General features: G+C 46.1%; 8 protein-coding genes across 8 annotated transcripts; 6 read left to right on the plus strand and 2 right to left on the minus strand.

Moving 5' to 3' along the window:
- Positions 1–42: 42 nt before the first annotated feature.
- C8R40DRAFT_1092642 (glycoside hydrolase family 38 protein) lies at positions 43–5863 on the minus strand. Its single transcript, XM_046227557.1, has 31 exons — positions 5378–5863; positions 5079–5296; positions 4933–5029; positions 4765–4831; positions 4503–4714; positions 4326–4447; positions 4093–4272; positions 3616–4038; positions 3549–3557; positions 3424–3497; positions 3254–3367; positions 3165–3196; positions 2989–3116; positions 2909–2930; positions 2829–2856; positions 2726–2778; positions 2576–2672; positions 2506–2514; positions 2437–2455; positions 2042–2382; positions 1884–1983; positions 1755–1831; positions 1571–1701; positions 1498–1519; positions 1361–1441; positions 1202–1305; positions 1129–1149; positions 938–1073; positions 778–876; positions 289–721; positions 43–228 (listed from the first exon to the last, which is right to left on the minus strand). Exons 1-31 carry the CDS (start codon positions 5384–5386, stop codon positions 168–170), a joined length of 3519 nt encoding a protein of 1172 aa, XP_046088932.1. The 5' UTR covers positions 5387–5863; the 3' UTR covers positions 43–167.
- Positions 5385–6898, plus strand: C8R40DRAFT_1039519 (DHHC palmitoyltransferase-domain-containing protein; the record flags this gene model as incomplete). The annotated part of the gene is made up of 9 exons (XM_046223845.1): positions 5385–5517; positions 5583–5863; positions 5921–5984; positions 6091–6142; positions 6188–6273; positions 6325–6506; positions 6572–6603; positions 6659–6706; positions 6763–6898. 9 exons carry the CDS (start codon positions 5385–5387, stop codon positions 6896–6898), a joined length of 1014 nt encoding a protein of 337 aa, XP_046088933.1.
- A 684-nt stretch (positions 6899–7582) lies between these two features.
- C8R40DRAFT_1092652 (uncharacterized protein) lies at positions 7583–9321 on the minus strand. Its single transcript, XM_046227558.1, has 5 exons — positions 9172–9321; positions 8751–9086; positions 8582–8691; positions 7659–8526; positions 7583–7606 (listed from the first exon to the last, which is right to left on the minus strand). Exons 2-4 carry the CDS (start codon positions 8825–8827, stop codon positions 7820–7822), a joined length of 894 nt encoding a protein of 297 aa, XP_046088934.1. The 5' UTR covers positions 8828–9086; positions 9172–9321; the 3' UTR covers positions 7583–7606; positions 7659–7819.
- Positions 9322–10056: 735 nt separating this feature from the next.
- Positions 10057–12059, plus strand: C8R40DRAFT_868536 (uncharacterized protein). Its single transcript, XM_046236498.1, has 9 exons — positions 10057–10480; positions 10551–10763; positions 10816–10869; positions 11004–11171; positions 11228–11443; positions 11504–11557; positions 11703–11777; positions 11848–11902; positions 11965–12059. The coding sequence occupies exons 1-8, from the start codon at positions 10181–10183 to the stop codon at positions 11878–11880; spliced, it is 1113 nt and encodes a 370-aa protein (XP_046088935.1). The 5' UTR covers positions 10057–10180; the 3' UTR covers positions 11881–11902; positions 11965–12059.
- A 480-nt stretch (positions 12060–12539) lies between these two features.
- Positions 12540–13280, plus strand: C8R40DRAFT_1092664 (uncharacterized protein). Its single transcript, XM_046227559.1, has one exon. The coding sequence runs from the start codon at positions 12568–12570 to the stop codon at positions 12817–12819; it is 252 nt and encodes an 83-aa protein (XP_046088936.1). The 5' UTR covers positions 12540–12567; the 3' UTR covers positions 12820–13280.
- A 161-nt stretch (positions 13281–13441) lies between these two features.
- On the plus strand, positions 13442–14255 carry C8R40DRAFT_868774 (uncharacterized protein). The gene is made up of 2 exons (XM_046236500.1): positions 13442–13642; positions 13691–14255. The coding sequence occupies exons 1-2, from the start codon at positions 13568–13570 to the stop codon at positions 14216–14218; spliced, it is 603 nt and encodes a 200-aa protein (XP_046088937.1). The 5' UTR covers positions 13442–13567; the 3' UTR covers positions 14219–14255.
- On the plus strand, positions 14087–16146 carry C8R40DRAFT_870043 (uncharacterized protein). The gene is made up of 2 exons (XM_046236503.1): positions 14087–14206; positions 14271–16146. Exon 2 carries the CDS (start codon positions 14372–14374, stop codon positions 16004–16006), a length of 1635 nt encoding a protein of 544 aa, XP_046088938.1. The 5' UTR covers positions 14087–14206; positions 14271–14371; the 3' UTR covers positions 16007–16146.
- Positions 16147–18235: 2089 nt separating this feature from the next.
- C8R40DRAFT_995160 (uncharacterized protein) lies at positions 18236–19330 on the plus strand (the record flags this gene model as incomplete). Its single annotated transcript, XM_046236762.1, has 1 exon — positions 18236–19330. A coding segment is annotated over one exon (1095 nt), but the record flags the coding sequence as incomplete, so codon positions are not given.
- Positions 19331–24544: the final 5214 nt, after the last annotated feature.

Raw genomic sequence — 24544 nt, forward strand, 5'->3', positions numbered from 1 at the left:
TGTGACCCACCAGCACTACATACTTATGACGTAAAGTGGTCGTTTTTTCTGAAGGTTTGTTACTGATATTTCTCAACTAGAACTATGTCGCTAGATTATACACACACACGTACAACTGCTTTTGCCTGTCGTAGAAAGATGTGCCAACCTCCGAAGTTCAAAACGACCTAATCTTCTCTCGTAACTAGTCGAGAACCGTCAATATCTACCCAACTGCTTCTTCTGGTACTAAAAGTAACAGCATCGTAAACTCCAAAGTAGCCCAACGTTAACTATGATTGCACTCACACTTTTTTTATCTTTTGACTGGTCTGTTGCGTCCGAATCGACGCTTTTTCCTGCAACGTCAACTTCAACGTCTTCACCTCAAAGCCACGGAAGTCCAACTTCAAAACCGGTCCAAGATCATTCTCATCCAGAATCTGTACTTCTTCGTCCTCTTCCTCGTCCTCAAGCAAGTTAGTAACGACAGCTCTCACAACTCGACCGGAAAAATGGTCGCCGATGGCTACAGTCGCGCGCGCATGTCCTCCGAAGGCTTCGTACAATCGTGCGATGATGGTTGTAGAAGAACCTACGTTAGAGGAAGATGTATCGAAATCGTCGTACTCCCCACGCTTGATGGTTTCCAGGAAGACGTTCGGGGCTCCTCGAATTACGAATGAAGGATGGTTTGTGAAGGATGCTGCAATAGCGTCTTTATCCCCAGGAAGATAACGTACTAGAAAAAGGAGCCATTACTCAATCTAGAATGAATTGATTACGCTAGAGACAAACCATGCAGAGGTGAGTTGAACAAATACGCTGCCATTGGTACATCCGATTCTAGGAAATGCCCTTTGTGTGGCATGACAGCCCAGGAGAATTGGTGTTCACCTGTGATATGAAAGGAATACATATTTCTCCAAAAGCAAACAGAATGGATGTTAAGACGGACCCTGGTCTTGCTCAGCATCTGGAGCAGTGGCGGCTCGAAGTAGAGAAATGCGCAAGATATTACCCTGACAGGAAAACCCATATTTCGATTCTGACAATATTGCGAGGCCGTATCCATACTCGCTCAAATCAGCGTACTATAGGATCAATTCAGTGTCATTCAACTGGAAATAAAGTGACTGTTTGAAGCACCTTGTGCCCGCAGACTTCGAACTAGATGAGAAAGAATCAGTATACGATAAAATGGCAAGAAAGATTCATTTACCTTGGCCATGTCCCAAGTAGTATTTTTATGCGTGGGGCGCTGTACATACCCGAATTGTGTTTCGTAATAAGCGTTGTCATTGTGGATATTGAGAGGAAGTTCGACTGCGGTTTGGATGAATGGACAATATTCGAAACCAAGTTTCGACACTCCACTTACACTTGAGGAACTGATGTCGTTCTCGCCAGTCTACATCCGCATCGAATCTGAACATGGACCGAGATCCAGGCTTGACGGTAGCTGGAGGATATGGTATTAAATCAAAAAAAAAATAATCATACGTTGAATCCTCTTACCACCAACTGCATCCAAAGAAATCTAAAAAGAGTTTATTTCAAGGATTATAACTATTGACGAGAAAGATCTCACCAAGACTTTGATCGTGCTTTTGCCGTACTTGACCTGAGCTTGAACAGAGGCACGCAGCGGCCCATGCGCTACCACCGAAATATTTGTGAATTCCAGGGCCGTTGGAGTTTCTAGATGGTGAATCTCGACGTCTACCAATGGCACTATCAGAGAATTTCGAATTTTGACTAGCAGTAATATGCACCCCAAGCATCCCAATAGTTCGGTCGGTCTTCAAAGATGACTAACCCACCGGTGGCACCATCTGCTATCAGTTCACGACTTGGAGAGTTATATATAAGTGTTGTGACATAGCCTGTGGTAAGATGCCTACTGAAGCTGGACATCGATCAAACTTGTGATTCTGCCGTTGGAGATGGTCAATTGCACGCTGGAGTTCCTCAACACGAAATGATTAGAGCCGTTGGTGTATGCTTTGTGATTGGTGAACTAAGCTTATCATGAGCATCAAGGAATGTACGGTAGACTCACCGGACGCGTGTAAGTCCAGACCATTAGCAATAGACGCATCGAGAACGCCGTTATCCATAATCGCATACCCAACTTCGTTGTTGTTGTTGTCGACTTGCGCCACTGCCGTCTTCAATCCGGCCGATGCGCCGTCCAACGGAATTTTGACGATTTCTCGACGATCAAGGAAGGTCGTATTGTAGCCAATGATTTGGTTCAGTGAGGTGTTTGGTTGCAATCTAGTCTCCGGACTCAGGAGAACAGAGTGGGGAAAGAGGACTTGGAAGGCTTCTTCTATCAGGCTTTTGCCATCTTTAGCAACCTCGGCATAGAGTTTTTCGGCATCCTCGTAAACCATGCCGCTGCAAGATCGAATGATCAGAAGAAAACGAGTGGTTTAGAAAATAGATTCTTACATCGCGGAACCAGGAAGTACTAGGATTGTTAGAATTAGTTTACTGCAAAGCGAAAATGAAACAGCTTACCATCATGAACTATATAGTCGTAGCAGAATGAATCAGTGCCCACTTCGTACAAAGCCTTGAATTCCCATACACTGATTGAGTAAAACCTTTTCCCAACATTCGTCAATCTTTCCTTTGGGGTAAGTATACTCGGTAGATTTGGCGATCGATGCCAAAGTGGCAACATGCTAGGATTTACATGGATGAGCGAACATCTCTATGTATTCGCAGTTGTACACACCTCAACATCACGAAGCAAGATTTCCGAATGTCGATTGCCTTTCTTAATGGAGCCTGAGGAAAATCAATCGGTCTTGCGCTTAAATGAAGACCAAGCGGCTTACCATGAGATGTGTAAGTTCCTCTGTGAAACTGTGAAGTCTAGTCAAAACAGGAGCCTATCGATATCTTAGTTACTAGCTACCTCTAGATATAGCTCGCCATGCCTAACGAAGAGAATGTAATATGAGAACACTGGCATGAGAGAGACATATTTAGACAAACCAATTAGGTAGCTTTTTGCCCGCAGCAGTACTTTCCATTAGATGTTCGAAAAACTCATCAACTGAGTGACCCATGTTGATAGGCGGTAAATCCCTGGAATGATTATTAGTCGCCCGTATGCGACGAAGCTAAAGAAGCGTCAATTTGAATGTTAAATAAAATTGGTCAATGCTGACATTTTCCAACATCTTCGCCAAGGGCCCGCCTCCTGCGATGGAATCATGAATACTTCCGTAAGCCGACTAAGAGTAGCCATAATTCGCACCTCCATCGCCATTACCAAAGACCAAAAGGGAAGTATCAGAGGATTCCAAGTTCTTATGATTAGTGAGACCCTTCTGAATGTCTCCAACGGAAGCTTGAGCAGTGTAAGTATCAACTGTGACATTGGTAATCAGCTCGATGTGGGAGACGAAAATCGTGTTCTGAACGTACCAGGAGTCATATGACAGAGTACTTGAGTGCCATCTATACCAACCCAGTTGAATGAAGAGTGGGGAAATACATTGCTAGAAGACATTGTGAGCGTAGAGGCAGAGGAATACAGAGAATCTCGTCACATGTTGTTCCTGATGAGCAAGTTTCAGGGAATCAATAACAGTACAGAAAAAGTTTGAGGCGACCGACCAGCTTAACTTCTGAGTAAAGAAGTATTTCATTCCTGCTCCCCGAATTAATTGCGGATATGCTCCCGTTAAACCAAAAGAATCAGGTAACCACGCCGTCTCGCAGCGGATCCCGAAATTCTCCATGAAGAACTTTTGACCAAATACAAACTGTCTCACTAGGGCCTCACCACTCGGCATATTGCTGTCATTTTCAACCCAACTACCCCCGACAGGATGGAATTTACGAGCTAATACTTGCTCCTTTACACGATCGAAGAGGGGAGGATATAGCTCCTTCAGCCACTTGTATTGTTGCGCCTGGGAACAAGAAAAGCGATGCTCGGGATAACGTTCCATGAGGTCAATCTGTGTTGCCCAGGACCTGGCTACTTTTTGCTGGGTGACGCGGTACGGCCAAAGCCACGCCGTATCGATGTGACAACTACAAGTAAATCATTAGTGTCTGAACATTGACTTCCAACCGTAGAAGACATACTGTCCAATCCCCCATATCTGTGCTTGTTTATCCCCCTCGTAGATGGCTTCACCCTTGTCCTGCCAGTTTTCACCGAAAACAGTTTCTGCCAATTTACGACAACGACGGATGTCAGAAGCATCTCCACTCCTGAAAGTGTTCATGATTTCATTCGCCACGACGAGTGCCTTGTTTTGCAGTCTAGACCTCATAAAAAATACCAAACCAAATTGCTTGAACCGTGCAATACGTACGATGAGTTTCCTGGTAATGAGTCTATGATTTCTCGAAGGGTGGAGAAGTCCCAAAGCAGATGCCACGCTTCCTGATTAGGTACGACTAAATCTGCAGATGAAAGAGCAAAATATCTGTTCATCTATACCATTATAGTGAGCAGCAAGATCAAATTAATAACAGGAAGCAAACGATACATCAGGAGGGGCAATGGTGTCTCCATTCCATGGTACGCCGAACATTCCGTTGCAACTAGATTCAATGATAAACTCATGGGTTCCCTTCATTCTTGCCTCGATAGGAATGATATATTCAACACGACGGTCGCCTCCGAAACCACCAGTGATGCCTTGTAAAGGAGTTCCGTCGACATCGTATATCATTGCTTCGCATCCAGGATCAAATTCAACTGTCGACCATACTTGAGCTCCGAACCAACCGTTCTACCATCGAACTCACACTGGACCCGCTCATACTGCTCCCAATATTCCGGAATGGTGACAGAGACCTTCCACCAATGGTTGGTCTGGAATGTTATAAGTATTTTGCTTGTACACGTGTATCTGGAATCCTACCCCTACAATTATTCATCAAATATTGTCCTCGCGGCAACTAAGATCAACACTCACAGGACGGCCCAAAAGAATCACCCTTCTTTGCTGGTTTAAATTTCTGTTCCATAGCCTCCTCAAATGTTGGTTTCGTGAGGCCTGGGGCACTCCACCTACACAAGATTGAGCAGACGAGTCGCCGTAGTAGACCGGTATCCTCACACTTCGAGCTTAACATGCTTTACATTGTCCAGTCGGTGAGTGAAAAGCACAGAGCTGAGATTCACATCAGAGAAGTGACCACCAAGGAATGTTCCAAGCCTATTCTGCGTTAGGCCTTTAATCCATTTTGCGCCGGGACTGTAATTGAGTTCTGAATACTGTCCTGATGAGCTTTCATGGTGATGATGGGAGCTCATTCTTCTTGCAACTTGTACGCTCTTGTACGTTGTCAATGATGAGTGGGGTAATTTAGCAGCTAACGTCAGCACTGTAAGCTTTAGCGCCCGTTACGTACTTACAAGTACCATGTTCTGTTCTAAAACAGTCTTTCGTTGCTTCAAAACTCTCGAGCGATTAGGAGATCGAGTAACAGGTGCTGCTGGTCCTTTTTTTGTTGGACTTGCTGTTATCTTGATATCAGCTGGTACAATATGCTTTTGTAAATTCGAACAATATTTTTCAGCCTTCACAAACTATTGCGTTGACAGTCCTCTCATCCCACAGTTGATGTTGTCATGCCTTCGCTGGCTTACCCATGGCTCGGCGGACCCATCTGCCTCCTGATTGCTTTCAACTTGCTTGTGCATTATTACCTCGTGGTGACAACAAACCCGGGATTCGTGGAAGATTTACCGCGAGTAGCTGGAAAAGGATTTCTGTGGGCAACACCAAGAAATATGTCGAAGGAAAGGCCCTTGACGGAAGGCGTACGATGGTCGACGGAACTCAATGTTACAAAAGCCGAGTTGACCAAATGTAGAAAGTGTGGACAGCAAAAACCAGAGGTGAGTAATCTTCCCTTGTTCGATATCTCAAGCTGACGCTTATATGTGACAACGGAGAGGTCCCATCATTGTCGGATATGCAATCGTTGCGTCCTGAAGTACGATCATCATTGTCCAGTGCGTGTATTATTCTACCACAAGTGCTTATTGTTGTAATTGATTCGACCTTCAGTGTACGCCTTCTTCAATTCCAAATTCAATCCTCATAATCTTTTGACCATATGAAGGGATTAACCAATGCGTCGGTCTCTACAATGAGCGGCATTTCGTTCTCTTCATGTACGCAAAAACTGTTGCTTTCGGTAATCTCTGACCATGCTACAGGGCATACCTCTGTATCTCCACCTTTTGTTTCTGTGTACTGGGATACCCACAGTTTTTTGATGCATTAGGACTAACGTTCAAGGTCAGTTATGCTTTCCTCAATCTCCCATCCGTCTTTAACTCACTGTTAAAGCGAGACCCTTGGCCACATCATGTACCAGTTCTGATGTACATCATCGAATTCATTTTATCCGGCGTACTATGTTTCGCAGTTGGGATCATGCTCATGTTCCACCTATGGACAATAGGCCATGGCGAGACGTCAGTGGAGTCACAGGACAACGAATTTTATAGCCGAATGGCGAAAAACAGAGGCGAGGTACGCAAAATCCCATGTATGTCTGTCCACGGTATGTCGTATGTTAATCTTGTCTATTCCTACAGGCCTTCGTAAATTCCTATGATCTTGGGTATGTGTCTTATGTAAATAATGAAGTATCTGGACAATCGATTCACATCATAATGATCCAGAATATCAAGAAACCTTCAGCTCTTTTTCAATCTCGGACGAGGCGGATAGTGTGTTTGTTTTCATCTTTTACTGTGCTGGTCCTTAACGCGCAATCCAACTTTAGCCCCTTCTACACTTTAGTCTTTCCTTTCCGTATTCTGCCATATACAGATGGGCGTTCATGGGCTCGCCGCGAGGGACTATCGCGCCATCGTGGAATTCGGATGGGAGAAGAACTCACGGACGAGGAAGATCTCTAAAAATAAGTATACATACGTATTGAGTTAATGATGTAGCTGGTCTTCAGATATTAAATTCTACGGAATAAGTACTTGTTAAGGTAAGTTTAATCTACGGTGTAGTCAGCGAGTGAACGGGGCGTCCAATATACTTGAGCTCACTTCAGTTGATGGCAAACCAACTGAGGGACTCGAATACGCCTGGTCTATATGTACTGTACAGTATAATGTAATTGGGGACGGCGTGTACGGATAGAGACGGTCAAAGCTAGTGTATGTATGTACGGAGTATGTGTCCTAACACAGGCATTCCATGTGTCTCGAACGGCGAGCGGTCCCCTATGATGTTAGGTCTGGACATTACCATACATCCGGAATAGATGGTGAAAGCACCAAATTGGGAAGATGGGTAGCAGAGACCGCAACAAAAGCACAGGAAGATACCAAATGCCTTTGCATTTGCATTGGACTTGAAGACTGATTTGGTCTTCTGAAGGAAGGGAAAGCTTTGCATGTCACTCGATCATCGCATCCACCTACTTACACACACCTTTTGATAAAACCGTTACGATGCAACATCTAACTAAGACAGTATCCACAATACATACATTCACCACTATACGATACTTGGCATTACTGGTACTTGGTACATAGTTTTCCCCGCTCTTGGCTCCGAAATGGTGGCCTGCGGCGGTTAAATCAACTCTCTCTCTCTCTCTCTCCAAAATGCTGACAAAGACTCAGGTTGTACGTTCTCAGTTCGGGTGTGTTAGTGACTTACAGTGGGAATCCCGTACATCCAAGTCAGTTGAGCCAGGAGTCTGTAGAATAATATAGGGTGTTTTGTTGTGTGGGTCCCGCAGGGGCCTGCACTTTTGGTCCACACCGATTTCATTGCGACTCGAACATCGACGTACATCTAGAAAATACGAGGTATAGACTCTAGGTGTTTTCAGGCTTGCGGGCCAAGATTGCAAAGAAGGTGGTGTATGCTTCCTTGGAATTTTTCAACTCAACCTCCGTGCCTTGTACAAGGGCCTCATATTCTTCGACAGTGTCTACGGCACCGTAACCTCCTGCTTCAATCACGGGTCCCTTCATACTCATCCAAAGATCGCGCCACATATTACTGCCATAACCTTTCACCTCAGTAATCTTGTGTGGGGTAGCATCCACCTCCCCACCAATCGTCACCCGTCTTGGATCGCACTGAACATTCACAAACCCAGCCTCCTTGAGAATTACCGGGAGATAAACTGAAAGATCTCCGATAACTCCTTTCCCTCCATACAGCGCATTGATCAAGGATGCTAATTTCGTTGAATTCGGTCCAACACTCCAGGTACTGAAATCCTGCGCCTCAATCTCGACCAGCTCAACCCAACCTCCTGGCTTGACAACTCTGAACAACTCGGCGACAGCTGAACGCCAGAGTGTGTCGTTCATTGCAGCGACCAAGAGGCGTTGATGGGCAAAGGAAAACGTGTCAGTCCAGTCAGGATTAGGGAGATTGACGACGGAGTTGACGGAGAAGTGAACTTCGGATGGATGGGTGGAAGGGAATTGTGCTGAAGAGATGTCAATGCATTCGATATCGAGTGTTACGCCTTCTGTACGATTTTTTTCGAAGAACTCGAGGGCCCAGATTCCTATCAGCGAATCAAGTCGCTTGATCATGGACTGGATGAATGATGATAAGCTTACCGCTTCCTGCTGCGCTTTCTAAAACACGGTCTCCAGTGGTGAGGTTTGTCGGTGCCACAAAAAGTTTACCCCCGAACGCATTGACAATCATGTTATGTTGAGTGTTCAACCTGGGATCATCTCTGAAGTCAGTCTCCATGCTCCGATGGTTCCTTATGAGTGCACTGACCTTTGAGTCTCAACATTGTCGGCTGGTAGAAGATACTGCTTTGAAGCGTAATACCTCCCGGTGGGTTGTTCGTTCATTCTGGAGCGGTGCGCGAATTTGTTTTTCCAACTCCAACTCTTTTATACATAACGCGATATCTTTATCAGTGATATCAGATTGACATGAGGATTGTTCCGTTCGCTTGACAGGAAATTTCAGAGAATGTTCTCCTGCAATTTCTCCAGACTTCAGTTCGAAAAAAGAATTGATGCTATGATAGGCGTGCATACAGGATCCGGGTTCCACGTTGAACAATCAGCAGTCTTTACCGGATAAAAAGAGTATATCTCAACATTACTGATCAAGTTCGCCAGCCCAAAAGTTATGAAAGACCCTAAGCAATTCGCTCGATGACTGACACAAACCTTACACAAGCACCTACCTCCTGTACAAACGCTGGAAGCCAGAAGTTTCGTGCGTTGCATGTGTGAAAGTGCCGCAGAGTGCCGCATGTCAAGAGTGCAGGTATGGGATGTAGCTTGATGCAGACCAGTTAGATAGATGGCATTACACAGGATTAATGGAACTTCGAAATTCAAAATCGTCTTCGGCGCTTCAATTTGGCGCGTGTCGGCTTATCTCATCCTCTCCAGGTCCTCTTTCGACTCCGAGAACACTTGAGTTTGATGGGTTCGGGGCCTTTGACTAACCAGTTAGTACAACAAAAGACAAGGGGGTACAGCAGACGGACGTACAATAGAAGTGGTCGGTGGTCTCCTGGGATCAGAGGTCGCTGGGGCTGGAGACCCACGACGACGAAATGGGTTTCTATAGCATCAGATAGCCATGCTCCTGAGGAACAAATCGTTGGTTCCTACAAGCTGACTTGTATGTGTGCTTCTTGTTTATCCTTTTCTTTTGAAGCGCGAAATGATGGTCCTTTCTCCTTCCCAGAACTCGCTTGTAGCCGCTCATTCGATGATATCTTCCGATTAAGTACTTACTGGACTCTCTCCCTCCAAAGATGTGAGCTGCTGCAGTAGCATTAGGAACTGAGGTAGACAATCGAAGTGAGTGGCGCTCTCGTCTGAGAACCTCTAATGTTCTCTAGACACTGCGACAAAATTTTGAGCCATTCATAGCCATTCATCTGACACCTCCTCCCGCACATACACCATCTGCGCACTATGCATGAATGTAACGGACAAGTAGGAGCGAAGATGTTCTAGCAATCTGTGTGTTTTGTTTCTATAAAACTTTTGACGCTCTGTTCAATCTTTCGCCTCAGGACTTCAGACTTCAGGCTCGTGACTAGTCATAAGGGAAGAGCCTGGAGGATTATTGGCAATCAAATTCTTCGTCAACGCGTCGGATACACGTATAAATCCAAAGCAGAATAGGATGAAGCTTTCTTACGGAAACTAGGAGAGCTTTTGATTTCGGGATTCTGGATGAAGACGGGTAGGGAAATAGCGGAGATTCTATTGTGTATCGTTGATTTACCTACGTTCATACCTCTGGGATATACCGAGGAGATTGCCACGCGACTCTCCATACACACATACCTAATGAATCAAATGCGAGTTCGCGTTTCAACTTTTTTCCCTTCGCTCACCCTTCTTCGTTGTGGTCGAAGAGAGAGATTCTTACTTTCTTCTATTAAACAAAGCTTGCCTGGGCGTAATTTTTCCAATACTCACAACCTCTCCCAGGCCATGGCGCGACGCTTTTCAACAGACTTTCAACGCGATGTATGTCTTTTACCTTTGACCTCGACTATTCTTTTGAATTTCTTTCCCCTCGCATGCTTTTGTAACACAGGCCTCGGAGCATAACACTTTTGTACAGGGCCTGGGCAGCATTGGCACCGACTCAGGCCAAGTGATTACTGGTGGACGAGCAGGAGTTCTACGGAAGCCAAATATTCCAGCGTCGACACCGATACAAACCCCGACACGGAGCTCTAGCTCACCGAAACAACATCGTCCTCTTCAAGACAATGCTCCGGGTCCCGTGCGCCAGCAAAGATTCTCCGTGAGTGGATTTATATGTACATTCAATCTGAGCTTACGCATGCTTGAAATAGAATGAGTATAGACCGTATTCTTTCACGTCAAACAAACATAAGGATAAAAGAAAAGTACATATCTGTTTCCGCTTTATCGAATCTGTTACATTCCTCTCGCATACTCTGCTGCGTTCTCGTCTGATTTCTCTATCGTGTAACACATGTTGATCTTTCTTGATGTCCAACTCACTCAACCTCTTGCTTAGTCCTCTTACTTGGAACGAAATACATCGGTATCAACTCATTTAGACAAATGGAGAACGGAAATTCCAACCAGACCTACGACTCAAGTACCCATCCTTCCGATCATTCGTATTACAACTGGCCCCGCGTCAGCGTCAGCAGTGTCGCAGAATTCGACAAGAATTTTTTCGGTATGTGCAGACTCGGATGTCTTTCGCACCTTATACTTATCATGCTTTATACATAGAGTGGTCGTACCCCTTTCGAGGCCGCTATGGAAAAACTCATGGACCCTGACGAAGCGACTGCATCGGTAGCAAGCAGCAAGAGAGCTATTTCGGATAATTGGAGACTAGGAATTTCAACGAAGCCAACAACCCAAGTACCTATTCCTCCCATCATTCGTATCACAACTGGGCCTGCAGCCTCTGAAGCGCCGCGGAATTCGACGAGGGGCTACTCTGTATGTCCAGACTTCGATGTCTTTTCCAGCTCTTGCTCATAGGTACTTTATATACTATAGAGCGGTCTCAGTCCTTTCAAAGCCGCTATGGACAAGTTGAGGAACCCAGATAAGGTATACTTACGATTTATAACCAGAATGCTTTGGCCTTTCTAGCTCTTTGTCTGCCGTGAATTTCCACTACGTCCTTCCCCAGCAGATCCTATCTCTTCCTTGACTCGCTACCTTGGGCCGTTGTTGAATATCCGTTTGTATTTAGGCCGCCCAAAATGCACAGATGGCACCTCCACATTGCAACAGCTCACAACTTGCTCACCCACCTTCTCCCAATGAGGTACGTTTTGTCTCTGTTATCGATGATTATGTACATACACGCATATCTAGCCCATTCAAACCACACAAAGGGAGTGTTTATTCCAACGAAATTCGCAAAATGATTACCCGTCTTCACTTAACGATGTACGTTCTTGTTGTTCATAGCCACATAGATTGGACACACAGACTAATAACCGTGTTTGTAGATGAAGCTCATGCTGAGAATACGAGACACAGTCTGTGCCTTCCCGCACATCAACGACATCCCCCACAGCCTTGATGATATGCGCAAGTTCAAGTTCACGATCGCAAAAGGTTCGGATATCTACGGACATCTAAAAATGGCTGTAAGTCTTTTGCCTTACCTTCAACATCAACATTGATTTTACTCCTTCATTCTACTAGATGCCCTATCGAGACTGGTACGTCGCTCAAAGTAATACCTGCTTATTGACCAAACAATATATATACATATGTATAGGTCCTCCGAGGGTATTTTCTATTTCCCGGGCTGTGTGCATCAATTCACGACGAATGCTCAGCACTTTCTGGCGTTCGGGCCACATCCTCAACAAATTCCCTCCAGCGATCTTCAGCAGTCCAGATATGCCTCTTCCTCATTCGCAGCTATTAACCATGTCATTCGCTCCCGATTTCAGCATCTCTACGGAACCATATGCGAACTTTTCGTTAACCGGCCAAATGGGTATTTTTGTTATGCTGGGACGTACAAGATGTATGCTTTGGACTATTTAATGCCGAATGGGATTGATATACCGGATTATGTGGTTAGTTATTTCAGACTTTTTATGTACATCTATAATTTTCACTCGGAACCCTCTCTTTGCCAGTCATTATTCAGTATAGCTCATGCTGCTACTCCACCATCCCAGCCGCGAGTGTTTCCAAACACCATTGAACTTGAGGCATTGTACAAGACTGGTGTTCTGAAGGTGGAATGTGCTGCACTGCAACTAGTTGGCTTTGACGAGTCAATTTATCGAGCAGTTAAGAGGGTACAGATGGCGAAAGTACCCCCAAAGCCTGCGAAATACTTGTAGAAACTTGTAGCTGCTATATAACTTGATGAGTGCTCACCATTTACAAGGGTCTTGAGAAAGGTTGAAGCTTGAAATTCGACGAATGAGGGTGCTCGGTGCTTCAATCGGGACATCCCTATTCCGGACTGAAAACTCCTTGTCACTGTTTGACTCCTTCTAGTACTTCGTAAGTTGTGCTACGAATGGTGAGGGAGGATAGGGGATCGGATCTATATCACGATCCGGGGAAATGCTACAGAGATATGAACTGGTAATGGTATGACTGTTGCGGTTAGGTTCATCTTTGTCCGAAAGTAAGTTTGAACTTTCTGAGCCTGTCTGAGCCAGATGCTCTCCAGGTCCACGGAAGATAAAGATCTGTGTCAATGCTGTCCTTTAACCTGCCTGCAACAGCCTGCAACCCTCCCTAGATGGTTTTGCACCTTTCTGCCATCAGACCAGCTCAAGAATTATACCATAATGACCCCCAGATTATTAAGCATCAGTGCGCGCTGAAATGGCTCTGTTTACCATGTACGTCGAACTGGCCGTTGTCTGGTTCGGGGACGGAATTTTTTGAGGCTTTTTACTTCGTTTTCATTACTCCCACTCGCTGGTCGGTGGCTCCTTCGACGGTGCTGGCACCAAAAATCCATTGTCTGCCTCATAAAAGTTTGTCTATCCTTGTCTTCTTTGACTTCTGTGTCTGGTTCTAATCTGTTCTAATGCCAACTAAACGACCAATCAGTTCAACACAGTTCTTTCAAGCATGCTCGGTTGTGCTCAGAACTCATATCTTATTTTTTTCTTTAGTCTTCTCCTACTGTCGGTGGCTGCGCCACTCGTGAGTGTGAACAACTTGAATTGAAAGCTATGCCTCACAATCTCCTAGAAACCAGTCGACGTGGACATCCGTAACCTCAACTCGCGAGTACTCAATTCCCAAGGCCCAAAAAAGGTCTTCTGGCACGCGAAAGTGACCTTTATCCCTAATCACAAGACAAGTTCACAACATCGACTACCACAGAAACCACAGAAAGTCAAAAATGCGATTCATATGTTCTTAAAAATTGTGCTGCCTGGATTAGACAAATCCGAAAGTGTATCTTCCATTCGTATCAAAGCGTCGGACTGGGAGGGGGTCCCTGATCCCAGTGAGACCGCGATTCAGTCCGAAACGGCGAAGGGGGGAGCTCATCCTAATGCAAAGGGAGGAGCACGATATCGTTATGAACAAGAGTTTTGGATTATGCTGCCTCCCATTGAACAGGAGCACGAGGAGAAGCATTATTTAGGTACAATTTCTTGGGACAGTGATGAACGGAGGATTTCCGGTGATATACGCGATGCGGATGACAATACGAAGGTTTTGGTAGAGGTTAAAGATGGTGTCTTGAGTGGGCCTAAGGTTCGTGCTTAGAGCCAATGCATTCATATTTCTTGCTAGACTTCAAAAGCTAACAAAATATCAGCACCTGGTCTCTTTACTCAACAAGAAAGATAAATCCGGACCATAAATGTTAGCTGAAGCTACGAGAGCTTGCTCCGGCTAGCGTAAGTGTTAGATAAGGCAATGGGAGTAGGAGTTATATCATTTCAAAGTTGGGTAGAAACTCTAGTTCAGACGGCCCGGCAGCGACGAGTGGTTACCAAACTTGTGTGCGCGTCAATTAGTCTCTTGCTCTTCGCATCCATCTCAGTACACAAGAATTCACTCGTTCTTTCTCTTATCACTAAGCATTCGTTTTTTGGCTTTATTCATATATCTTCAATGGTCAACATACTCCCTAACGCAGGAATACCGCCACCTATACCAGATAATTTTGATTTTCAGGCGCATTTAGTTATCCCACCTTTTTTGGATACCACAGGACATTCCCTTCGTATTCGTAACGCTCACAATTGCATCGCTGAAACGCACAATGAGGATAGCATGTCAGCCACCGCGAATTGTTGGAATAACAGAACAGTTTTTCCGGACATTGGTCCTCCTCTGTTAGCTCTCTATCCTTACTCGAATGAAGAGCTCGCGTTATTAGCTTCCAATCCTGCAATATGCGATCGAGTAGGACCACTTCCTACCTTCATTTTGATGCAGCTAGAGCGGTTCAAACTTCAGAAGGATTCAAGCCGAATTGGGACGGCAACCAAGGAAACTACAAAATCACTTCCAGTCGCAGGGTCTTTGATCCATTCAAACCCGGTCGAACGCGTTTCTGGTCAACAGCCTAGGACAATCATCCCGGATGTCTTTCTTTACTCCATTCGTCACAAGTTTTACCTCCCAGTCAATTGGTTCACCCATGATCGTCTTAAATTGGCTCAACACAGGCTTCACGATCTCCATACAAAAGTCCACAGAACGGAACCGACGTCCGAGGGCTCTTTGGCAGAGGCGCCGAAGGTGATTGTCTTTGACATGCTCAAGATGATGACACTGTGGGGCAACGACGACGATCATACGTGTGTGTCACCCATGCAGTGGCAAAAGTGTATGGAAAATTACTTGTCAGCTCTAGTAATCCTGTCACCTATTCCTGTAATGCAACTCGACCTCTCTGTTCTTCCTATCATATCGTACGCAGAAGAATTTCGAAAACACGTTGATTTCTTCAAAAACTATCCAGATTTCGAGGCATCATATCCTATCTGGTATAATTTCGAGCGAAAATCACGAAATGAGATTTTGGAAGGTACTCTTTTTAGTCAGGAATACTACGTCCAGAACCTCGTGATTCTTTCGCAGATAAAACTCCTTGCACATTCGTTATCCTCGTCATCTTCCAATAAGCGGCCTTTAGAGTCAGACTCACAAGGGAGAGGAGCAACGAAAGCCCCTCGTACTATCTCAAATGATTCTCCACGTTCCTTTCGGGCTGCAGACTCGCCGAATCGCTCTTCCACCCCAACGTGTCTCATTTGCGCGTCGTCACATCTACTCCGCTCCCATCCAATCACCGCCGTCACTTTCAGTGATGGAAAACCGTTTTATTCAGTCTACCAGGATGGCGAGCTCCGGACTACCAAGCCCCTGGGCAGCTCAAAAGAATCAAAACGCATCTGTATTGCCTACAACCTTGCCAATGGCTGTCAGTACCAGCACGAGGATGGGCGGCTCCATACCTGTAGCCTCTGTGGACGAGAACATGCTGCTCTCTCTCGTAGTGCCGGATGTCTCCGCGTTGTCGACGGTGTCATACGCGCGTGATTCTGCAATATCTGATCCAAGATTCCTGTTGTATAAAGATTTTTCATCTACTATCTTACATCGCACTCCTTTCTCCGACGCTACACCCCTCGAAATAGAGATCTACAATCGTATAATCACACCTTATAATGCTGAGGCCTTTGCCAAACTTCTAGCAGAATGTGGTCTATCTGAAAAGTATCCCCTTCTGGTCAATAATCTTATATCTGGTTTTCCAATTGGTGACATGCCTCCCCTCACAGAAACAGTTATCATCCCAAATCACCCCTCCATCATAGAACATCTTGAATCCGTTTATGATTACATTAATACAGAACTAGAGGCTAAAAGAATGTCTGGACCATTCACCCAGGCAGAAGCGGAGCACATACTCGGGGGACCTTTTTATTGTTCTCCGTTCGTTGTAGTGAAACAGGACCAGGGTCCAGATCTACCACCGAAAGTGCGCATTTGCCGCCACCTTTCCAAAGATGCACAGAATATGGGTTCGGTAAATAGTTTTGTGGACAAGGAAGACTTTCCGACACGCTTTGATATGCCTTCTCATGTGGCCGATGCGGTGAGTCTCTCCTTCATTTTTGATCCATATCATCCATTACATCCCATATCCCACATTATACATCATAATATCAATATCCCTATCTCGATATGGCTAGGATTATCTCTATCCTGTTATCTCTATCTCCCCATATCCCATATCACTTCGCACATCTAACACAGTTATAATATCTGGTATCAATAGATCACATCATCTCCAGAGGGCACCCAGGCCTGTGCTTTCGATATCAAAGCTTTCCATCGTACTTGCCCAGTCATCCCGGCTCACAAACCATACCTGGTCGTATGTGTGGAAGGGAAGTACTATATTGATCATTGTCACCCATTTGGATTACGACCGGCAAGCAGTAATTCAGGCCAGATAGCAAATGCAACCGTGGATATCTGGCAATCCTTAGGCCATGGCGAGATGGAGCCATTCAAATATGAAGATGATATGACGGTCTTGCGTTTTCATGATCCACTTGGTCGTTTCGCGGAAGAACCATACAGCTATTCATTCAATCGGGATGAATGTATGGCCCTCATCGCAGAGTTGGGTATACCATGGCACCCAACCAAGACCGGGCTTCGTTTTGCATTCGATATGGTTTTCCTTGGTTTCTTTTGGGATCTTATTTCCCATCGTGTTTCTTTGCCAGAGCCAAAACGGTTCAAGTTTCTCGCAAGAGTGGTGGCACTTCTGGATAAAATTGAGAGGCACGAAGGTCTTTCTCTTCTAGATATCCAAATCATCCATGGTTCCCTGGTGCACGTATGCTTTGTCTACGTTGCTGGATCTTCGTATCTTCCATCTATCTCAAATTTCATGTCTCAATTTCTCAACAACGGTTTTATCACCCGTCGTGCATCAGGGTCTTTGATAAGCACTCTGAAATGGTGGAAAAACCAGCTATCAATACCCAAATTCTTCCGTCAACTGCATCCTTTGCAGCCACTCCAGGATCTACACATATTCGTTGATGCTTCTACTTCATGGGGCATTGGCATCATTATCGGGACCCAGTGGTATGCTTTCGGTCTTCTACCAGCATGGAAGGTACCAGGCCGGGACATAGGTTGGCTCGAGGCCATTGCCCTAGAGCTTCTCATGTATTTCATCGTTCAACTTGGTTACCGCAATATCCATCTCCTTATGCACTCCGACAATACAGGCGCTATTGGAGCACATGAAAAAGGCCGCAGCCGGAATATCGCTACAAACCTTTGCGTTCGTCGTACTTATCTTATATCTGCAGAACATCTTATCATTCCGAAATTTGTATATATTCCATCGGCTGAAAATCCGGCGGATCCAATATCACGGGGTGTACTAGGCGTGGCATCTTTCCATCTTACCAGATCTTTTTCGTTGCCTGCAGAACTATCTTCCTTATTGTATGAACCTATCCATTAATGTCATCTCCATTTCTGTGTATCTACAATGCACCTATAAGGATGGCCGTTAACGGCAATGATCCTACAATTCAAACTCTCTCGAACCGCAGTACTGGAAAATTAGTCGATCCAAATGCATTGATGGAGTCCGACCTTGGAATCAGGATTAAAATCACACCTTCACCCATCCTCCATGTGGTAAATGCAGATACCAATAGTTTCCAGCCCTTCCCGATCCCAATACATCTTCTCGATATTCGGGCTACAGCAGCACTTTCTCTGCCCAAGAAAAAGGCACGACGCCCAGGACCATCCAACACATTGGCCCCCAGCATATATCGCCCAGTTAATGTTCCTGCAGATCGTCGAGTCTTACTATGGACTACACCATATTCATTACATATGCAATCAAATTGCAATATCGAAATTTCGCCTCGTCTACAAATCAAGATGTTTGAAGGTCTCTTGACAGCTACAACACATGACACTAGACAGTCTTATGGGGCAGGACTACTTCGTTTCAATCAATTCTGTGATGCAGAATTAATCCCGGAGGGGGCAAGAATGCCCGCTTCAGCTATACTTTTGGGTGCATTTGTTGCAGAATTTATGGGGACATGTACCGGTTTGTGCATCCAGAATTGGCTGAGTGGACTTCGATTATGGCACCTATACAACAACGCAGCATGGCATGGTCAGGAGGGATGGCTCCCATCATTGAAGAAAGCCGCAGAACGGAAGGGCGCAGTTTTTAAACGCGCTCAACGGGGACCAATCGAGCGTCACCATCTTCTCGCTCTCCATTCACATCTTGACCTCTCAACACCTCACGGCGCTTCCACATGGGCGATAGCAACTACAGCATACTGGGGTTGCCGTAGATTGGGTGAAATTATCCCAAAATCAGCAACTAAGGTCACGCCGGAGCATGACATTTTCCGTTCAACTCGAATCACACGCTCAGTAGTAGGGGGACGACGAACTATCTCTTTCCATCTACCATGGACAAAGACCACCAGGGAAAAGGGGGGTGAATGTTTTCTCACTGAAATTCCGGGTGATCCATTATGTCCAGTCGCGGCAGTAGAAAATCATCTAAAGGTCAACCATTCACCTCCTCCAAATACTCCATTTTTTGCATTCAGAGAAGGTTCATCGTGGACTATCTGGGTCAAATCGGCATTTATTGCTTGGTTTACCGGCATCTTCAGACTGCATAATCTCGAGGAGGTCTTTGGACATAGTTTCCGTATTGGTGGATCTTTGGCATACCTATTGCTTGGGGTACCTCCAGAGGTCATCATGAAGATTGGAGGCTGGACGTCATTATGTTTCCTTATATACTGGAGAAGGCTGGAGAAGGTTATTCCATTAGCAGTGGCTCAAGCAATGCAGTCGGAATCACGTATGAGGGCATTCGCATCATCATACAATTTGCCATTCACTACAGAAGATCTAGAATTTGACCTATCTTAAATATCATCTCACTTTGCCCATGCTCTGTTGGGGTTTTCGGGTGGACCGGTCAATTTTCACATTCACCCTCAGCGAGCGGTGCTCTGGGAGCTTGGCTCCGTGTGGTATGTTTGGGTTCATGTGATATCTCTCCTTCACACCCTTGCACTCCTTGCGTACTGGATTCGACGTCGATGGCCTGCTACGTATTGGTTTTGGATTTCCTTTCCAAACCAATATCTGTCCGTGCCCCGCTTCGCGGGACGTCTTTTCCCCCGCAAACTACACGATATCATGGACTGACATTGGGTTATTACAGAATACATTTGACCTTTCCCTCTATACGCGTACAAAAGGATATTATCGGCCCATTGCCTTATCGACCAGAAACAACCCCTCCCCAATTCACGCATAGATGGACTGTCATCACCTATCACCTGGTCCCTAAAAGTAGATGAATATGAATTTCAATTGTCATAATCACTTTTGATAGCAAGTATGGAGCTTGCAACTAAATAGGGTTCTGAAGGGTCAAACAACCCTTACTTTCAATGGCTCAAGATCACCACTGTACTCCGCTAAACAGAAACATTCCACATTACTTATGTTTGACTGGGTTTGGGAAGCAAGTTCTCTCAATGTCATTTATTTCTAAAGTGACCTTCAACAGCATGCTTGTGCAACTAATCATATACATGCCATGACATGGGGATATAACAGAGAACATGGCCTTGAGCCTCGTAAGTGGATATGCAAGATGGATGCGTGTGCAGTAAAAATGCGGAAGTAAGCCTTGAGCCTACAGGTATGACGAGGGAATCCTAAATCGATACAGTGGTGTTTGAAGAAGATTGAATGGACAGCTCCAGAAATAGGACATGAGACAGATAAACAGCAGCAGAAGATGGTGAATGTGTAGACGAACAGATGAATGTGAGTAAACAGACAGTTGAAGAGGAGTATGTGTCATATGCATGGAAGATGTGACATGGTCCCGGTTGATACGAGTGGCCTTGAGCCATAGATAACAGAAGTTATAGTTCACCTAGTTGACTGCAACAGAAAGAAAAGTAGAACATAATGAAGAACAACGCCAAGATACGGTGGGGAGTTGAAGTTGTTTCACCGCTTTTTCCTATTGGGCAATCTTTTGATTTGCCGATTGGAATCTGAAGGAGCTGCACCGATAGTGAATAAACTTCCACCTGAAGATGGAGGCGCAGGAGCACCAAATCCTGAACCAGAAGTTGGGGGACCAAAAGAATTGGAGGTCATCACACCAAACCCAGACGACGGTATTCCTGCACTTGGTGTAGCAGGAGATGCTGGCTGAGACCCGAATGAAAATGGATTTGCACTACTCGAGCCTGTATTAGGTGTGGAACCAAATGAAAACGACGAAGACGGGCCAAACGTAGAAGGACTGTTAGGAGTAGAGCCACCTTGAACTGCACTGAACGGATTTGAGTGGGCGGAATTGTTCGAAGGAGCTCCAAAAGAGAAGGTGGGCCCAGGCCCTGTACTTGTACCTGAAGAGGCAGGAGTTCCGAATGAGAAGGAACCTGTCGTAGATGGTCTTGGTGGTTCGTTTTCGGGTGTGCGACCGAATGAAAAGGACGAGGACGTAGCGTTGCCACCCTGAGTTGTGCTCGTACCAAATGGTTTGGTCTCTACTGGCTTGCTACTGAAGGGATTGAGGGTATCTGATGATTGCCCAAAAGGAAACCCACTTGAGACAGGAGCAGCATTACTTTGACCAAACAAGGACGAAGTGGTCGAGGTTACTGGAGCAGAGCTGAATGGAAATCCACCCAACGAGGGCCGGGTCTCAGCCGGCTTGTTCACCTGGACATCCCTAGTAGGACTTTCCTCCATACTCACCTCACGGTCTTGGTTTGGAGGCGTGACAGGGCGAGCAGGAGTGACACCAAAGGTGAAAGGGGCTGAAGATGTGACATTCGTACTGCTCACACCACTTCCGAATGTGAAAGGTGATTTGGTGGACCCAACTCCAGCGGACGTGGAAGGTGCAGAAGAAGAACCAAACGTAAATCCAGTTGCTTCACTGCTATTACTCATACCAGCAGAATCGCCACCAAAAAGAGCTTTAGGTGGCTCGGGCGTTTCGGACGTAGGGGCTGCGAAAGAAAAGGGACTACTCAGACTGACATTACTAGCTCCAAATGTGGGTTTGCCTGCTTCTGTTGTACCAGACCGTGATCCGAACGAGAGCGTGGAAGGCGTCCCGTGGGAGTCTGTACTACTTTCAGAGGTCTTTCCAAAGGCAAAATTGGATAGGCCTGTAGTTTTTGCGTTATCACCGGAGGAGCCAGAGAGGGACGGGTTGTCGAGTTTAATGGTTTCCTTAGAAGCCCCGAAAAGAGACACAGTGGGTTTTGTGGTACCGTTGGAGGCGCCGTGAAGAAAAGTATTCGAAGAGTTGGCATCTCCGTGAGCACTGTGAGAAGTGCCGAAGATACTCGTAGGAGTTAAATCTGATGGCGGAGCCCCGAATGAAAAGGGGGTTGCGTTAAGGACGGTGCTACCCGTTGCTGCAGCTGACGTGGCAGTAGTAGCGAGTGTGCCAAAAGAGAACTGCGCGTTTGATACGGAGCTGGTGGTGTTCCCGACTGGCCCGCCAAACGAAACAGAGGATGACTGAGACGTAGCTTGTGGCGGAGGAATTACCGGAGGACCGAAAGATAACGGTAAAGGCTGGCTTTCGTCCTTTTTGGATCTGTCTATTACTGGGGCCGAGAATGAGGCTAAGGCAGGAGTACTTTCCCCTCCAGAACTAAAAGAAAATGATGGCGGAGAAGTGATGGCAAGAACATCAAACAAGCTAGATGCAGCTTCCGGTCCTTTTCGATCTTCGTTAGAAGGTGGAGGTACAAGTTCTTTGGCAACGGAGACAGTAGTCGGCGCAAAAGCGAATGCAGAGCGCAAGCCTGATGCAGAAGGCATTTGTGAAGTGGCAGGAGATGCGGAAATCTGTGGAGCAAGAGTCTTGCTCGTTGCAAAAAAGTTCGGCACTTTGACAGCAGCGTCAGCCATCACGGTAGAGTTCGACGCACCGCCATTATCCTCTATAGGGCAGGAAGGGCCAAGAGACGCGCCGTATGGAGACCCTGCAGAGGGACTGGACCCAAGATCAATTTCACCGGACAAAGTCTGCGCTGAAGGTGCAGGCGAAGCAGCAGAACTGGTGAGGGAAAATGGCAACATTGATATCGGAGGTTCCTTGGCAGCCGCGGCGGGTTGCATAGGAGGGAGCTGAGACAGCCAGTTAGGAAGACCAGGTTCGACAAACAAGCAAGCAACATACCTCCTTCGCAAAACTAAAACCCGGAGGTATTTCGAATGTAGGAACCTTTTTCGCCGCTTCTGTGAGCATTTCGAGGTCCTTCTTGGAGTCATCGCCGACCTTATCATCCTCATCCTCGTATGATGCAGAGAATTTCTTTATTGGTCTACTGAGGTGCGAGCGTGCGGCTCGACCTACTCGAAGCGACGACTGTTGAGCAGGTGAGGTACTTGGGGGGAATGCAGCCACATTGAAGGTATCTTTCTCTTTTGGAGGAGGTACTGGAAGTTCTGGAACGATTGCTTCCTTCGGACTGGACACCGCCGCTTGCTCAGGAATAGAAACCTCATTTGAGGCAGACTTTCCTTTTACGTCATGATTAGGTGCTTTTACTTTGGCCAATCGCTTCTTTATGCCAGTAGTTCCGGCATAAGGTTTGGTTTCATTGGTTTCTTTACTTCTACCTTTGCCTTTAGTTTTCTTGTCTCGTTTAGTTGGACGATCATGATCTCCCATCAAGACAAGGGTGTGTTTTCGGGCAAACATATCTGTAATGTTGGAGGACGATGCCGATGCGCCGAGACTGGATGGCATTCTGGACCTGATTCGGGTCGGAACTAGAGGCGTTTTGTAAAACTCTAATTCATGTAAAGTTCTTTCAGCTGCGATGGCTTGAGGATTAACTGCAAAGTCGAAGATAATTTGTGTTGTGCTTGTACATAGAAAGATAAGACTCACCAGTAGGCTTTGCGGAGCCAAACAACAAGCTCCGCTGTCGACTGGGAGATCTTGCCTGTTGAAAACCTGATAAGAGAATAGATAGCCAGTGAACGACGAGTTAGACATACATTGCGTTGCGAATCCACAAGTGTTCCCAAAGTCGAAACTGGCTGAGTTTGCGGCTCCGAAACTTGGCTTGGGCCACGGACAAAGATAGGATTGGAGTGAAGTGCAGTCACGGGCGGCGGTTCGGAAACGTCGCGATTTGGCTGTCGACCCATAGAGTGATGCGGTTGTGGGGTCAATGATTCGCGCAAGCGAAAGTGGTGAGCCGTCAAGGGTGGCATAGAATCGCGAGAACCCGCCCTCGTACTGAGGCTGCGTTCAACGGGAATGGAGGAGAACGATTTCATAGATATATCGCGAGATAAAGGTCGGGATTGATTGGAAGGAATAGAGTCTATAGACATGTTCCGGGAAAAGGTGTTTCGCAGAGGAGAGACGGTGGAGCGAGCATTATGGACGGTAGAATCTGGTAAGGTAGTGAATGATAAAGATATCGATGCCGAACGACTGGGAGGATTATTGGATAAGTTATTATTATGGTCCAGATGAAAAGCAGAGCCAGGTGGATCAAGGTAACCAGCAGAGCGTGGTGATGAAGGCGGGTCCGGACTTTGGACTCGCATACGCTTGGCAGGAGCGGGTCCGTCCTCGACAATGTCATTGTTATCAACATCCTCATTGTAGACCAACCTTCGCTTCCCAGATAGATCACTCGGGTCGTCGAAGTCATTGGCGGACCCGGAAAAAAGTCTGGCGAATGGCGCGGCCACAAAATTTTTGATGCTCCCCAGCAAAGATGAATTAGAGCGGACTATAGAGCGCCTCTGGGCCTGACCCTGTCTGAAGCGCTCATAGGTGCTCGTGTTGGACATTGGAATCATCGTGAAGCCGGAGAGTATCACTTCACCGAAGCAGTAACCTTGGGAGTTGGTGAACAACAAACGTCCGTCGCGTCACGGTGACGACTGTGACTACGTGACAATTTCTTTCACGTGCCACGAGTATAAGGTCACTTCGATGAGTAAGATCTTCCATTAAGGACCTTCATCTCTCTTATC

The sequence above is a fragment of the Lentinula edodes genome (assembly GCF_021015755.1).
Source record: "Lentinula edodes strain Le(Bin) 0899 ss11 chromosome Unknown C8R40scaffold_8, whole genome shotgun sequence".
NCBI classification, from domain to species: domain Eukaryota; kingdom Fungi; phylum Basidiomycota; class Agaricomycetes; order Agaricales; family Omphalotaceae; genus Lentinula; species Lentinula edodes.

Bases quoted from the DNA above. Each gene is read 5' to 3' on its own strand.
- C8R40DRAFT_870043 (XM_046236503.1), top strand. From the start codon at position 14,372: ATGGGAGTAGGAGTTATATCATTTCAAAGTTGGGTAGAAACTCTAGTT.
- C8R40DRAFT_1092664 (XM_046227559.1), top strand. From the start codon at position 12,568: ATGTACATCTATAATTTTCACTCGGAACCCTCTCTTTGCCAGTCATTA.
- C8R40DRAFT_868536 (XM_046236498.1), top strand. From the start codon at position 10,181: ATGAAGACGGGTAGGGAAATAGCGGAGATTCTATTGTGTATCGTTGAT. The intron at 10,481-10,550 runs GTATGTCTTTTA...TTTGTAACACAG, and splicing joins CAACAGACTTTCAACGCGAT to GCCTCGGAGCATAACACTTT. The intron at 11,172-11,227 runs GTATGTGCAGAC...CTTTATACATAG, and splicing joins ATTCGACAAGAATTTTTTCG to AGTGGTCGTACCCCTTTCGA.
- C8R40DRAFT_1092642 (XM_046227557.1), bottom strand. The intron at 4,273-4,325 runs GTACGTATTGCA...TATGAGGTCTAG, and splicing joins TCATTACCAGGAAACTCATC to ACTGCAAAACAAGGCACTCG. The intron at 722-777 runs GTTTGTCTCTAG...TCCTTTTTCTAG, and splicing joins GTTCAACTCACCTCTGCATG to TACGTTATCTTCCTGGGGAT.
- C8R40DRAFT_868774 (XM_046236500.1), top strand. From the start codon at position 13,568: ATGCTCGGTTGTGCTCAGAACTCATATCTTATTTTTTTCTTTAGTCTT. The intron at 13,643-13,690 runs GTGAGTGTGAAC...ACAATCTCCTAG, and splicing joins TGTCGGTGGCTGCGCCACTC to AAACCAGTCGACGTGGACAT.
- C8R40DRAFT_1092652 (XM_046227558.1), bottom strand. From the start codon at position 8,827: ATGAACGAACAACCCACCGGGAGGTATTACGCTTCAAAGCAGTATCTT. The intron at 8,692-8,750 runs GTCAGTGCACTC...AGATGATCCCAG, and splicing joins GACAATGTTGAGACTCAAAG to GTTGAACACTCAACATAACA. The intron at 8,527-8,581 runs GTAAGCTTATCA...ATTCGCTGATAG, and splicing joins AGAAAGCGCAGCAGGAAGCG to GAATCTGGGCCCTCGAGTTC.